General features: G+C 44.0%; 1 protein-coding gene across 10 annotated transcripts in view; it reads left to right on the forward strand.

Moving 5' to 3' along the window:
* Nucleotides 1-15,065, forward strand: part of LOC116391755 (UPF0606 protein KIAA1549-like) — a 30,694-nt gene that overhangs the window by 8,255 nt on the left and 7,374 nt on the right. For all 10 annotated transcript variants that reach the window (XM_031862645.1, XM_031862662.1, XM_031862654.1 and 7 more), the window contains 10 exons: nucleotides 1,584-3,752; nucleotides 3,924-4,012; nucleotides 4,457-4,616; nucleotides 4,723-4,853; nucleotides 5,878-6,070; nucleotides 6,166-6,225; nucleotides 6,327-6,472; nucleotides 9,288-9,465; nucleotides 10,342-10,526; nucleotides 13,888-14,114. In XM_031862645.1, coding sequence (XP_031718505.1) covers nucleotides 1,584-3,752; nucleotides 3,924-4,012; nucleotides 4,457-4,616; nucleotides 4,723-4,853; nucleotides 5,878-6,070; nucleotides 6,166-6,225; nucleotides 6,327-6,472; nucleotides 9,288-9,465; nucleotides 10,342-10,526; nucleotides 13,888-14,114 — 3,538 coding nt within the window. The remainder of the gene's footprint in view (nucleotides 1-1,583; nucleotides 3,753-3,923; nucleotides 4,013-4,456; nucleotides 4,617-4,722; nucleotides 4,854-5,877; nucleotides 6,071-6,165; nucleotides 6,226-6,326; nucleotides 6,473-9,287; nucleotides 9,466-10,341; nucleotides 10,527-13,887; nucleotides 14,115-15,065) is intronic.

Below are 15,065 nucleotides of genomic sequence, written 5' to 3' on the forward strand. Positions count from 1 at the left end.
TGTGTGTGTGTGTGTGTGTGTGTGTGTGTGTGTGTGTGTGTGTGTGTCTGCCCAGCTGCGTGATACATCCCTAAGCGGTCAGACACTTGGCACAGCAGACAGAGAGCTGTGTGGCAGTGTGGAGGATGCGCAGCGCAGACCAGCTTTCAGAGAAGAAAATCTTGGCTTTCCTTTTCCAATGGGCTCTGTTATAACAGCATGCCGACTCAATTAAGGTACCAGTGGTAGGTTGTAATTAAGTTGGGAGTTTTCTCCGGGGCCGAGCCAGAGGCAGTCCTGTTGTATGAAGCGATGCAGTAAATTGAAGATGATTCTACAGAAGTATATTATTTTTTTGTTATTGTTGATGCTTTTTTTATAAATGATCTGGTCTGTGCTCCCAGCGGTAAAAATAGTCTTCTCCCTCAGCTGATTCTGTGTCTGTTTTCGAGCCTCTACAAAGACCAGCAGCTGCTGAGTCACCATGTAGAGAGTTTTGGTGGCTCGCTTCTGGTGATGGAAATAACGGCGCCATTAAAGGCTTGCACCGTTCAAGACATGCGGTCTGCGTTGAGCTTGCTTAACAGAATTGTTTTGTGTTTTTCGCCTTGATGTGGTCTGTTTGGGCTTGTATGCTCTCTATGCATACATTCTGGTTCATTTTGACTATCTATAACCCCAAGAAGCATAGGATAGCATCTCCTTTCATGTGAGGGGAAGGTTTCTCTCATCAGAAACATGCACATTTCTGTTTGGGCTTTGAATATGAAACATGTTTAGGGTCATAAAGAGGCTAACTTATACTGCTACAGCCTACATGGAACTGTTCAATGTTGATGTACGGTAAAATGAGGCTGATTAACTAGTGTTTGCTGGTAAACCAACCTCACTGTTTTTATTGATCTCAAATTTCACTTTGTATCAACAGATGTTGTTTGTAAATCGTCTGGCGATTCAGTATTGATTTGTATCTAAATATAGGCCAAGGTTACATATAACATTCTAGACCCGCCACAGGTTCCTCCTACACATTGAATGCAGTGTCTTGCCGTACGATACAGTCTATTCATCACCCTGTGACCTCCGCTCCAGAGGGGATCAGTCTCAGAAGGACTCATTTAGTGATGAATGGTAATCCTTTAAAACGTCCTTGTGAACAGCTCCACACTTTTTTATTTCCTCACATATCAATTTTAAATTCTGGTCATTCAAGGCCCACGGAGCTTAACACAGTTTCTATCTAAAATGATAAACTGATGACATTTTGGACCGACATGGATCCAAACTGCACATGATTGGTTTGCAGAGGCAAACAACCGTGAGGCGATTAACTTCAGAATAAAGTATTACCGTTGATGTAATGCCGTTGTCGTTCATGTCCAGTCATCCTGATATCAGATCCTAACACATTGAAGGTATTCACGTGTGTAAAGGCAACTACTTTTCTAAATCATTGGTGATTAAAATAAATCCGATTGAGTGATAACAGTTAATAGAAGCAGCATTGTAATCCCTCATCCCTGTGATGTACTTTGTTTGAAGTCGGTGATGAATCTTTCTTTCATTCAATGCTAAACTGAAGCATTCTCTTTGTTCCTCTGCAGATGAGTCTCTGTTGGCCTCCACAAACCACCCCGTGGGATTTCCTGGACATGGTCCAACAGGGTTCAAACCATCCGCCTTACCAGCCTCATCGTATACTGCCTTTGAGGACCCACACTCACCTGGTGCCCCGCCATCCATTTCTGAACCAAACCATGTAGTTAGGACTGCCGACATGACGCATTTTCAGTGGGGACGTGTTGCTTTCGAAAACTCCAAATCCTTGGCAGCAAGTGAAGTCCCTGCAGAAGAACCGCATCCTCTGGCCACTCCATCACTAAGCCCCTCTGAACCTATATTGGGGTCTAGTCCACAATTGGAGGCCGCTAAATTCTTCACGGACTGGAAGCTGGCCAGTACAAAGTCTTCCATGCAAGCTTTCTCTCTCTCTCCAACTCCTACAAGATCCCAGCTGCAGCCTCAGTCAAATACATCCATGGCGTCATTAAGCCCCTCAACAAGGTCAACGACCCCTCAGCCGGATCCTAATTCTGAGCAGAAAACCATCAACAAGCAGCAGAGGGGTGCATCAGAGCAAACGGAGGCAATCGTGACCTCATTTCCTGTTCAGCCTCTTGAGCCCCCTAAACTGTCTTTCACTTACTTTGCGGCAGATGAATCTTTTAGTAGAATCCTGGATGTGAACCAGCTGAGCCCCAGCAGCGCCCCCTTGAAGGACAACAAACCAACGCGTGACATCAACAGTCTACCGAACCCTGATGAGATTCTGGCCCCTGGCTACGATGTGCCTTTCATCGCCCCCCAGCCTACATCACCTTCATCTGAACCCACTGAGGTCCCTCTAGAGGACTTCTACCCCACCAACACCATGGAAGTGGACTGGGGATCTGGAGACTACTTGGAGACGATGTCGTTCCTAAATGCAGATGAAGAGGACTACTCTCTGGTCACAAAGGTGCCCTCTGACTCGTATGATCTGGAGGACTATACGGAAAGCTATGACACATCCTTCCCTTCCAGAGTGGGCGTATCCCCTTCGTCTTTGCAACCTCTTCACGTCTCACGTTCTCCCAGCCTCACCACGGCCTACAGCGCCACTGTTCCACTTAAATCCGTCGATCCTACCTCTTTGTCCTCTACAGTTCATTATACACTGGACCCCACTCCCACAGCTAACAGCGATATGCCGGACGCATCAGACCTAGATTGGCCCGATACTTTCACAATTCAACCGACAGATGTTCTCTTGCCTGACATGAACAGCTTGGAGTATTACGTCACCCAGTTGACCAAGGAGAGCAACGGTTCGGACACCGGAGCTGAACACAGAGGGAACGTTACCGTGGTGTCCGTCAGTGCTACAGACGTCACACCCACAGGCAGCGCCACCAATGACACCACATTGACTGAGGACGAGTCCTCCAGTGATCCATCAGGGTTTGAGCCTAAAGATGAGTCAACCCCAGTAGTAACAACAGAGGAGAGTCCTCAGCTGCTCAACGCCTCTGAGCCTTTTCTGGATCCGTCCATTGTCCCATCCCACTTCTTTGATCCGTCGTCTTCCACCTGGGGCGGTCAGGTGTCCACCACAGTGTGGTCTGCACACACTCTAACTGTTGGCCTGGACAGAACTGTGCTAACAGAAGCTATGCTACCCAGTGTCACGCCTTTGCTGCCAGATGATGTCATATTTTCCTCCTCTCTGACAGACGTCTATTGGTTTGCTACAGAGTCCTTCCCATCGAGCACCATACACACCACTCCAGTCTTAACTGCGACCGTAGCCTTCTCCACTGTTTCCACTGAACCTGCTGCCAACACCACGGTTGGTATGACAGAATTAACACCCCAAGACCCTACTGTCACGACTGAACAAACTCTCAATGTAACTTCAGTTTCTACTGAACCCACATCTAACATCACTTCGGGCGTGTTGGGTGATCAGGGTGTGACTGAAGATCGAGTTGACGTTCCAGCCACAATGACCTTGATCCCAACTAGCAGTGAAGCTAATACAGACTCTGCTGTACCCGAAACCACAGCTGCCACCTCCACTTCCCATCAAGCCACAACTAGAGCTACTGCCACCACTGAAGTCTCAACTAGTGTCAACGTCATCTCCAGCACCAGTGGAAGGACCACAACAACAGCACCAACGTCAAGAACGTACCTCTGCAACCTTGACAGGCCTGCTTATTTAGTAAAAATTGGTATGTTTGACATTTAATTATGCTTTGTGTTATATTCCCAAAAGAAAAATGTTATCCACATGTAAAATCTGCAAATTGTGACGGAAGAATATGATTTTTTTTTTTAAATACATGCTTATGAAAACTATAATGGAATAGGCCATGATAACATGCTCGTGCTTTTTTCTGAAGGTTTTCCTTCCGGGGCCACTGTTGGATATGCCAAATCTCAAGTGAGAGACATACTGAAAGGAGAATTCAACAAGTCTATGGAGCTGCAGGTATTTAGGATATTCTATTAATTTTAAGGTAATACTCTGCAAGATGTTAGTCTTCTTTTTGGCAATAAAGAAGGGCCTTTAAGGGCAACATGGGCACAATTTGGTGTAAAAGAGATCCTACTGAGGTGGATGGTCGTGTAAAAGGTCCCCACATACAATATGTGTGTATGTTGTTTTCTGGTGTGTCGGTTGTGTGAATATGTATGTACTGTATTTGTGTGAGTGTGTACATCACAGTGGTGCAGATGAACCACAAGGCCAGATCACGTCCTGAGTATTTTATCAGCGGTTCTGTGATAAACAAACCGCAGGAGTAGTCATATCAAGACCACGGTGACCTTTCAAAAACACCAGCTGCTCATTAAACACAAGTCCTTTAACTGTGAGTGAATGACTCCAATGGGGGATTCGACGATGTCATGTATTCTTGCTTCGCCTCTGAAGGTGGTGGACCCCCCACCAAAGTTTGTGTTCCGGGTGGTGTCTGGTCCAGTTGTGTACACGGCCATATCCGTCATCAACGCTCTGCGAAGGTCTGGACGCCGCTTCCTGTCTCTGACTCCGAACTGGACGACACCAGACCGTAAATATCAAGTCCACACAGGTAAACGACCTTTCAACAAGCTGCCAAGATTTTTAATTATATGTGATAACCTTCATTTTTTTTTTTAAACCTGATCTAAATCTCCACTTGTCTTCACTCCGCGCAGTGCTGCAGTTTGTTCCCGGTCACATAGATGTGCGCTTCTGCAACTTCAGTGAGAGCATTGAGAAAGGTTTGACCATGGCCTTTGCAGAAGTGCGTCGGCGCTCAAAGGAGTCGACCAACTTCACGGTGCATGTGAGTGGGACCAGGAAGCAGCGAGGCTTGATCCGCCTCACTCTTGCATTGCACTGAGATGATTTCATTAGGATGCGTTTCATCGATGCTCAATGACCCAGTGACCATAATCTTGAGCCCTCTGAGTAGAAGCCCTTAAAGAAATCTTAAAAAGCTAGTTTATTAAGATTACTGTTTGCTATAAAGCCGAAATTACTAGTTTGGTTTGACAAAGTGAGATTCATGCTAAATATATCAATCCATCCATTTTCCATAATTCATTAGGGTCTGGGTGGTGACCTCACTGTCCCCGTCCATATTCTTTATTTCTTGTTGGATCTCATCCTCATAAGATGCCCAGAGACCCTCAGTTGGCTCCTTTCATCACAAAAGAGTCTATTCTACTACAAGCTTCCTTTTGATGTTCGAGCACCCTGTGGGTAAAGACACTGCAAAGGAAGCTTGTTTTTGGCAGCTTTTTCCACAATCTTAGTCTTTCAGGTCACTACACAGATGTTATGAGCATGGGCACCTTAAAACGCAGCTCCTTCCTTACTCTGACTGTCCTCACTAATAATCCTTCCCACCTCATTGTCCATCTTACCATCACTCATGAACAAGACGCCAGAAAACACCACTTGGATCCTCATACTTGAGTATAAAAGAAGCTTACTGTTTGTTAATAAAGAGCTTATTTGGCTGTGGTTAGTTGGCTTCGGTAGAGTTTTGTGTAATCCTATTACACTGATGCCTGTATTATCTTCTTTTAGTTGGAATAAGTATTAAATCAAGCATTTATTTACTATTTTCCAGCATGGAAATGTTTTATGGACGACTAACATGCTGTGCCCCGGGCCACTCTGCCCAATTTTGTGTTCTACTTTCCGATCACTGAAAGCAATGGTTTTCACTTTGTTTTCACTCTTACAGAGGCAAACAAGCGTTTACACAAACATCAACATCACATTGAAAAAATGTTTCGTACATTCTGTTGTGCAAACATCTGGCCGCTGAACAGTACATCTCTGTCTAATTGTTTTTTTAGATTGTAAACATCACCATGGCTGCTCCTAAATATCAGGAACAAAGGCTGGTGAGGCAGCCAGTGGACTTGACCTTCACAGTGCGCGGTTCCAGGGGCTATCTGGTGGGGTCGGAGGTCAGCAATGCTCTGATGAAGCTCACAATGGTGGAATTCAGCTACTACATGGGCTTTCCTGTACTCCAGATCGCTGAGCGTGAGTAACACAGAGTTGTCTCTCTTTATTTTAACTATTTCCACTTCCTCATATGTAATATTTACTTAAACCTCATGTTGTCCTTTCTCTAACAGCTTTCCACTATCCAGAGTTGAACACCAGCCAGTTGCTTCGCTCCTCCTGGGTTAGAACAGGTACCTGGTTTCAGTGGTGAAAAGCTGCTACGGCTACTTAAGTTTGAGACCCTTTGTGCTTATTCTCTAAATGATGATTCTTGTGTTTGTCGTGTCCTCAGTGCTCCTGGGTGTGCTGGACCAGAAAGTGGGTGAGAGGACCTTCCAAGCCAACATGGAGCGCCGGGTGGCCATGTTGCTCGAGGAGGCAACGGGATCAGTCAGACGTGTTAAGAGAGCTACCCTCATAGGCAACAACAGTGTTCAGGTACTGAATCTATTCATTTATAAAATTTCGAACTCAACATTGGGCTGTTGTGATTATGGTAGTGTCCTTTTTCTTGAAAGTATACAAAATAAATACTAGTTTAATTTCTTGTTTATTACCCAACAAAACTTTCCAAACTCTTTTAGTAAAAGATTACTCCCGAAATCTTGAACGAGCTTCCTTCCTTGAGCGTTTTTACATCGTTATTCCCCGATGAAAGCCTTGAGTACTGAGAGCTCATTATGTGAGCGCTGCAGGGTTTGTAACCACTGAAAGCCCTCCTGCTTTACTAATCAGGCACTCGCTTTTGTGGGTTTGTCCCGCACCTGCTCGGCCCATCTCTGAGGGGACAGGATGGTGCTCTGTCTCCATGGCAACAGCATCCCATTCAGCCCCGGGGGGAGGGGGGGGGGCAAGCCACTCAAAGACCACAACCTCATGAGTCCTTGTTCTTTTTCCTCCTCCTCCTCGTTTCTCCAGTCCTGTTACTTGATGTCTCCTGTGTGTGCCACAAAGCTGCTAAGAGCAGATCAATTATTAACTATTTCTCTTCCTCTGTGTCTGTCTCCTGCAGTCTGTTGTTGAGAGGTTAGACATCACGGAGGTAGAGATACAGAGACATGGGAGGGTGAAAGATTTAGAAATCAGAGGAAGAGTTAAGGCCAAACGCTCAGATAAGAGAGACTTGTTATGGGAGACGAGATGCATATTTGAGCTGACCTCATCAAGTCTGAGCACACATGGTGGTCTTTAAACACGGGGGCTGTCAGAGTACCATTTTTGGTTTATAGTAGCAGCCTCACTCTTTCTGACCTTTCTGCCTCCTGCATCGTTGTCTCCATAAAACCCACAGAGAAATTTAGGAAAACGACCATATCGATGGCGAGACTTCAGTACTCGTCTCTGTGCTAAGATAAGGTCTTTAATTTTAGACTTTGGCATCCCTTCTATCTTTCAAATATGAATATGTTACACACAGAAGCCTCACGTGTTTGTGTTCTTTGTAGCCCTTTTTTTTTTTTTTGCATTTCAAAGACACTCATCTTTGAGTGTCTGTTGAATATAATGAGAGTGAGGCGACTCAGACTGAGCGTCTAAACTTCAGAAGAATCCTTTATCTCGCTCGCTTTAACACACACACGCACATAGACACTATCTTAAACAGATGGCGTAAACAGAGTTTGACAGAATCAATGTGGTGTTGTCACCTTTGAGAATAGCTTATGAGTCTGCCTAGACAGATAAAAGAGGAGGTTGAATCGGGGTCGTGCAATAACACACATTCACCGGGCCGTCCTTTCCACTCTAATACGCATGCATGGACTGGATTAGACCCTGGATGAGAGAGCCGTCCCAGCCGTTTCTCTGTGTCAGCCCAGGCATGACCTGCGCTTTACTCTTTCCAGTAATGCAGACAGCAGACTGTGCTGCGCCTCAGGGCACCCGGAGGGAGACCGCACACACACACACACACATATATTAGACAACATGGAAAAATATCTCAACAATGAATACTCTCATGGGGATACGAGTCAATGTATATCACCAGTGTGCTATTTCTTTATATTTCCCTGTGTGTGTGTGTGTGTGTGTGTGTGTGTGTGTGTGTGCGTGTGTGTGTGTGTGTGTGTGTGTGTGTGTGTGTGTGTGTTTTTGTTTATATAACAAGTTTCAATACATCACATGGCAGCTAAGGTAGCCAAATAGTTGGGGCCTGAATTTTGGTTTCTACAAAATTCCAAAAGTGATTAACGTTACCGAATGCCATAGAAAATGAAGTGCCACACTCTGCATTACAAAATCATCTGTTTTATTCAAACGGGGACACTTCGCTCATTAGGGCCTTCATCAGACTTTACATTTTTAATGTCGAGAGTACAGCGCCTCATCTTCCGTCAATCCTGTCTTCATTTTTGGAAACCACTTTTTCCAGTTGCTTGAGCAGTGAGCAGAGGGAAAATAATTATTTTATATTTTATGACAACAAATGGAAACATCAAAATGATAACACGTTGCACACCTAGACTTGAATTGAAGCTGATGCTAGTCTGCACCTTGATGTGTGTGTGTGTGTGTGGGTGTGGGTGTGTGTTCTCAAAGTTAGAAGTAAATGGGAACAGATACCTAATAATAAAGACCCTCAACAACATGATTGCTAAAAAAACACAAACCAAGAGGATTTCCAGCTTGTGTCCCTGAGCAATGTGAATACGTGGGGAGGTTTATTGAGTGACCTTCAGCCGTTTTCCTCCATCTGGACGTTAAGAGATAAGATGTCACGATGTCTGCCAACTGTTTGAAAGAGTTGTGGACATCTGTGTAATTGTAAGACAGCCAACAGGTATATGGGGCTTTTGAATCCTTTCCACATCCAATGTGTCCTTTTGAATTTGCCCACATGAACCCAACTAATGCCCCCAAACATATAAATAAACAAACTGAAGAGTTTTCACTCATCAACTGTCAGATTCAAGCCTCCTGAACATCACTTTTATCACAAAATAGTCTTACCCCAGTAGCTCAACGCTAATGATGATAATAATAATATCAATAATAATGATACATTTTATTTGTTAAGCGCTTTAAAAGGTACTTTACATGGTAAAAACATCAACAGAAAGGACTCAGGCCTTGGATAACAGTATTCAGAGATGGATTAAAGTTGCTTTTTGACAACGGTTGGCCTTACATCTTATTGGGTGTTAGTTCAAAAACCTGTTATTTTATAAATCTCCCTGACTCTGAACATTTAAAAACAACAGTTATATAGTTAGTTATATAGACAAATGACACACTGTGCTCCCCCCCTTCCCAGGTTGTAAGTGCGAGCCGGCTGGTGGGTGCGGACCACCCCTTGGAGATAGTGTATTTTGTGGAGGGTCCTAGTGGTCAGAGGACGCCTGCAGCTCAAACAGCCAACCTACTCAACAGCCTGGATGTTCAGAGGGCGGCCATCGTCTTGGGATATCGTGTCCAGGGCATTTTGGCACAGCGTGAGTACCACTTGCATATTAGAAAACTGACATTCAAGGGCAGCAGAGTGATGTAGTGAATAACAAGATGGTCCCAGACATGGACAAACTAAATTTTAGCTCCCATGTCTACAAGTATCCACGTTGTCAAAGTGTCCGAGAGCAAGACACAGAGTCACTGGCATTATCCTGGGTGCTGGTATGGCATCCAAATGTTTTTTACCTGTGGATGTAGACAAAAAGGACTTTGTTGTTTTGTTGTTCTATGTCTTTGAACACACTGCACTGCAGGGATTCTTTTCCTTTTTGTTCATGTGAATTGCACTCGATAAATAAACTTTTCAAGGTCTAGTTGCACTAACTGAGTTGAGGTGAATAGGTGTTGGAACAGAGCGACACAAAAATAAAGAGAGACTGGATTGTTCTCAAGCTCCTAATAAGTAATAAAAGAAGAGTACAAGCTAGCTGCTGGCTCCATGTGTTCCTTTGTAACATTTGGGCTAATTACCTTCCTTTTGTACACGCTGTACCAAAAGCCCGTCTTCCTCATTAAGAATCCAAACAAGGGATGAGTGCCTAATGAAAGCCCCCTCAAGGGAGTTCTGTCTCTGTGCCGACTGTGTTCTCTTACGGTGCTTTCCCAGGGGATGCAATGAGTGTTAATTAAAACGAATGAAGGTCTGCATTAAAGATTACAGCAGCGAGAGAAGAGCCAACCATTCTGCATGTGTAGCTTAGCGTTCTCAGGGTGTTGGTGTACGGGCTTTAAGGCAACAGAGGGATATGCTTGAAACATCGAACCACATAGGCAAATGAAATGACTCAATATATTTGTGTCTGAAGCCCGAGCTTCAAACTAAACCCTCTCTGTTACTCGCTCCCTCTCTTTGTCTGTAGCCGTAGAGAAGGCGGCGGCGTTGCCCTCCGACGCCGAGAACACCAACACGTGGATCGTCATCGGGGTCGTGATTCCCCTCATCGTCGTCATCGTCATCATTTCCATCCTGTACTGGAAACTGTGTCGAACAGACAAGCTGGAGTTCCAGCCAGACGCCATGACCTCCATCCAGCAGAGACAGAAGGTAGAGTCGGATCAGTGTCGCACAGAATCTCACGTCACGTCTGACTTCATTGTGTCTCCGTCTTTTCAGATCTACAACTCATTCTTTAAAGACATATTTGAAATATTTAAGTTGACAGTAATTAGCACACCGGTCACCCTTGAAGTGTACCGGCTGCATACAGCTGATGTCTGTATTACAGGTGTTACATTAGGCTGTAGTGATGCTCTGGTCATACTGGTGACTTCGAGCTAGAAAATATCACGGGTTCGGGCGGGTCAAAAATTGACAAAGCAGCGTTCCGAGTAAGTTATTGATTTAAATATAAGATTATATAAATAAGATTAATGTATATTACTTACTTCCTTATAGAAACATTGCGTGCGATAGTCCAACTCTACAGGTGGTTGATAAATGCATATTGATTAACACACTATTAGGTTGAGTAATGCGAGGCAGTCGATGTGCAAAGCCAGAAATAAAGGCCACTTTTAAATTCAGATGAAATTGTAGTTAATTAGGTGTATCAGTCATTGCCATGCGTGTGCTGGAGGACTGTGCAGAATGTGGACCTCATCATTTCCTCTTTTAGAAAGGATTAGTAAAACTTTTATGAGCGAGACTCATTAGAAGAGATGATCAGAAGTCGAGATGCTGCTAGTGCATTTAATGGGCCTTGGCTGCTCCTTTATTTGATTCAAATATTTTTGGATGTTTTCTCACAACCTCTTTCACTTAAAGCGCCAACAACCCTGCCCTTCAGCTCCCTCTCGTCCCATTTTATTTTCAGTTGTGACAATTAAACACTTGTCCTTCCTTTCTGCCTTCACTTGAACCAGAAATAATGCCATTCGTATCGCCTCTCGCTTATTACAAGTACACGTCACTTTTGCCCTGAAGTTAATTGACGTGAGAGAGTTCCTCTCGCTCTATGAGGTCCCTCGTTACACAACATCCTGATGAACAAAATGGTTTTATACATCAATGAAATGACTGAGAACACATCAGTTCACTTTGAGACAAACAGGGTCAATTTTACCAGAGAATTAAAAACCAACAAAGGCTTATATGACACTGAATAACGTTCTGGTGCGCATTCAACACACTGTATACAAAATATCAGAGCTAATGTGTTGTGATGCTTGAAAGCAGTACCAACGCCGAAAGCGAGCCCAGGGGGTTAAAAGCCAAGCTGGAGTGTTTTATGTTCCAAGTTCCTAATTTGTGATGCAGTTTAAAAGTGTTTTTTTACTTTTGATAGTTACATTAATGTGAAGGAGACGTGAAGATTATTTTTGTGTGTCTGGTGAGTTACAACTGGCCTGTTGTGGAGGTTTGTTTGTGTGTTTTTCAGCTTCCTGACTCATTGCTCCGTCTGTGTCTGGCTTTCATTTCCCTCCACTTACATTTTTCATATTGAGTCGAGCTGTGAACTTAACTCTACAGATTGGGCGAATGCAGCTCATCTAATGTGCTGAAGTAACGATCACTTAGCCCGCCCTCTCTGCTTAACACAATCACCTGTCACTCAACACCATTCCCCCTCTCTCAGCCTGCCGCCTCCTTCAGAGAGTCAAGGACCTCTCTTCAGCAGACTCTCCCACCAACGAAAAAGGATATAGGTTTTAGTGAGGAGGAAGAGGAGTATGAGGAAGAAGAAGAGGAGTATGACGAAGAAGAGGAGGAGGAGGAGGAGGAGAAGGAGGTAAAAAGAGGGAAGGTACAAAGCTGTCTGGTGGTTTCTAGAAGCTGTAGAAAGGGCCTAGTCTATGTGTGTTTGTAGTTGTTTAAATATTACACAGTCATGTGAAGAACAACACAGTAATTAATAGTTCATAGTCTTGGTTTTGAATTTTGGATGTCAGACACAGAGTAAAGCATCACTAGAAATATTTATGCTATCCACCATTGCTTCTGCTCAGACACCAGTCGCTCTTCCCAAGAGCAAACGGACAATGAGCAGTGAGGAGGAAGAGGAGGAGGACGAGGAGGAGGAGGAGGAGGAAGAAGAGGAGGAGGAGGAGGAAGAAGAAGAAGAAGAAGAGGAGGAGGAGGAAGAAGACAAAGATGAGGAAAAAGATACATTTCAAAAGAAAGGAGTTAAAGGAGACGAAGAAAGAAGACAAGAGAGCAAAGCAACGATAGTGAAAACAGGGGAGCCGAAGAAAGAAGACAGAATGAAAGTGTTAACTAAAGGGAGGAGAGCCACGGACGAGGTACATGGTGCAGTAGTCGTAGATGCTCGTGCTTGTTTGCGCTAATAGACATTAGGATCCTGCTTTACCCGGTTTGGATGTCCACACTCAGAAAACCCAGATTACAGATTACGGTGGACTTGGTATTGGTGTCTTTATAGTCTATAGATTCCTGATGAACATACCAGATGACTGTGTTGTGAAGTAGTAGATGAATAGACCTTGTTTTACATGTACCAACTGTTTGTTGTGAGTGATTCCCCAATCTACCACCAGACCAGCCTGAGTATTAGTTAGTGAGTCGATGGGGGATGTCACTCGCTGTCAGTCTCAGTGTTAATTCGAATGAAACAGCTTTTACTATTTCAGCTGCAGCTTTCTGAATGCTTTGTTTATGTGCCGCGGAGAGCAGCACGCACAAACATACAGTATCCTCTCTCTCTCAGGATTAGCAGCTTTATACCAACAAGCCTCTTCTAAGCCCGATATTTTGCATCAATAAAGTCGGTGAGCGTACTTATAAGTCAGAGAATTACCAGGAGCCACGTCGTGTCGCTCCTCTCTACATGTTGGGGCACCAGACCAGAGTTTCACAAACTGCAAGCACACACAGTGAGGTGTGACATCCTCTGTTTACCCTTTTGCTGTTGGAAAGTCCCGAGGGCTTTCCACTCAAATAGTCTCACTGCTTCCATCTTCAGCCTCCATCCCCCACCGCCTCAAAGGAGAGCAGCTCAGTGTCTCTCCACATCTCTGCCTGTCCCTCTTTTTCATATTCTGTCTTTTTATTCATTAATGTCTGTCTGAGCCTCCCTTCTGGACATTCATTCATCGGTCATTCAGTCTAATTATGTCTCATGGAAGCAGGGCTGGGTGACAATTCCAGCTGTATATTTTGAGTTGACCTATGTCACACACTTAAATACAAATAAATTTTAAAAAAAGATTGGATTTACAGGTTAAAATGTCATGATGCCAAAGTGTCATATTGAAATGATTCCACTTTAAAATGATGAATACTACATTACTAAATATGTTCCTGTCATTAAGTATATATTACCAGTATTGTGAATCATTTCACACACCCTCTCTGACCCATTTAACTTCTGCTATATGGCCTTCACACTTTATATCCTTTTCCTATGTCCTAGAACTGAATATTCCTTCTCCTCTGCCTCTGTCCTCAGCTGCAGGCTCCCAGTGTGAAAGGATTTGACTTTGCCAAGCTGCACCTTGGCCAGCACAGTAAGGATGACGTCATGGTGATCCAGGAGCCCGCCCCGTCGGGGCCCGGCCCTGGGCCCCTCCCCCTGTCCCTTAAAGATGGCCTCAGTCCGTCTGAGAACGGGGAGATCCCCACACCCATGTCCAAAAGCTCCACCAAGGCGTCCCGCAGCGGCCGCAGACGAGAAAGGTCAGTGCTGCTCGTGGTACCAGGCAGGAGGAGCAACTTAGACTCTAACAGACCAATAGTGAGTCAAAGTAAATATGACACAACAACAGTAAAATAATTAGCATCACCAGTCCATTGCCACCAGATTGCTCTCTTTTCCCCCCCACCACCTCATCAAAACACTTAAATCACAGAAATGTGTTTTGTTTTTTTAACCCTCTACGTTATGAAGGTAATTTAGACATTTAACAGCCTGTTTTTGTTTTTTCACCCCATCGCTCTGATTCTCCACCTCAGTTGGGACAGTCAGTCAATCTGACAGAAAGCTTTTGACAGATCCTGCGTTTAATTATTGATGCTCTGGAACTTTATGGTCTCCGTTCCCTCCGGCAGACTGTCTATTTTTCTTACAGTATATCAATCTAAGGTATAAACCCTTCTGTTCTGCTGTTAGATTTAGATTTGTCCTTATTTTAGGTACTTTAAATTAATATACACATGCTATATTTACTTGAAATGTACAGTTATATTTGTAATGACAACGTAAATGAATATGTGCATCATTACCAACATCTCCCAGAACACTACCTGCTCTAGTTATATGTAATGAACATAATATAAAACAAATTGGCACAGCAGTTATTTAAAGCATAAACTTCTGTCTTCATTAATAATGTCCATTACACCGGCCTTGTTTCTCCTCACTTGACAGCCAGCCAGGACAAATTCATCAGGAATTTAATAATTCCGTCAGTGGAAACACTTTTTAGCATGTGGCACTACAAGCTTCAAATCATATTAGCATTTCTTAGAAGTCTCCTCAGCTTTCATCGTTCTGGAAAAGCACTATTTTTGATTTATGCATGGCATTTCAGCATGTTAGTGTGTTCTTGGGCTTCTATTATTTACGTGTGCGTGTGTGTGTGTGCGTGTGTGTGTGTGTGTGTGTGTGTGTGTGTGTGTGTGTGTGTG

Source organism: Anarrhichthys ocellatus, unplaced genomic scaffold, assembly GCF_004355925.1.
Source record: "Anarrhichthys ocellatus isolate YVR2014 unplaced genomic scaffold, GSC_Weel_1.0 scaffold2, whole genome shotgun sequence".
Lineage (NCBI taxonomy): Eukaryota > Metazoa > Chordata > Actinopteri > Perciformes > Anarhichadidae > Anarrhichthys > Anarrhichthys ocellatus.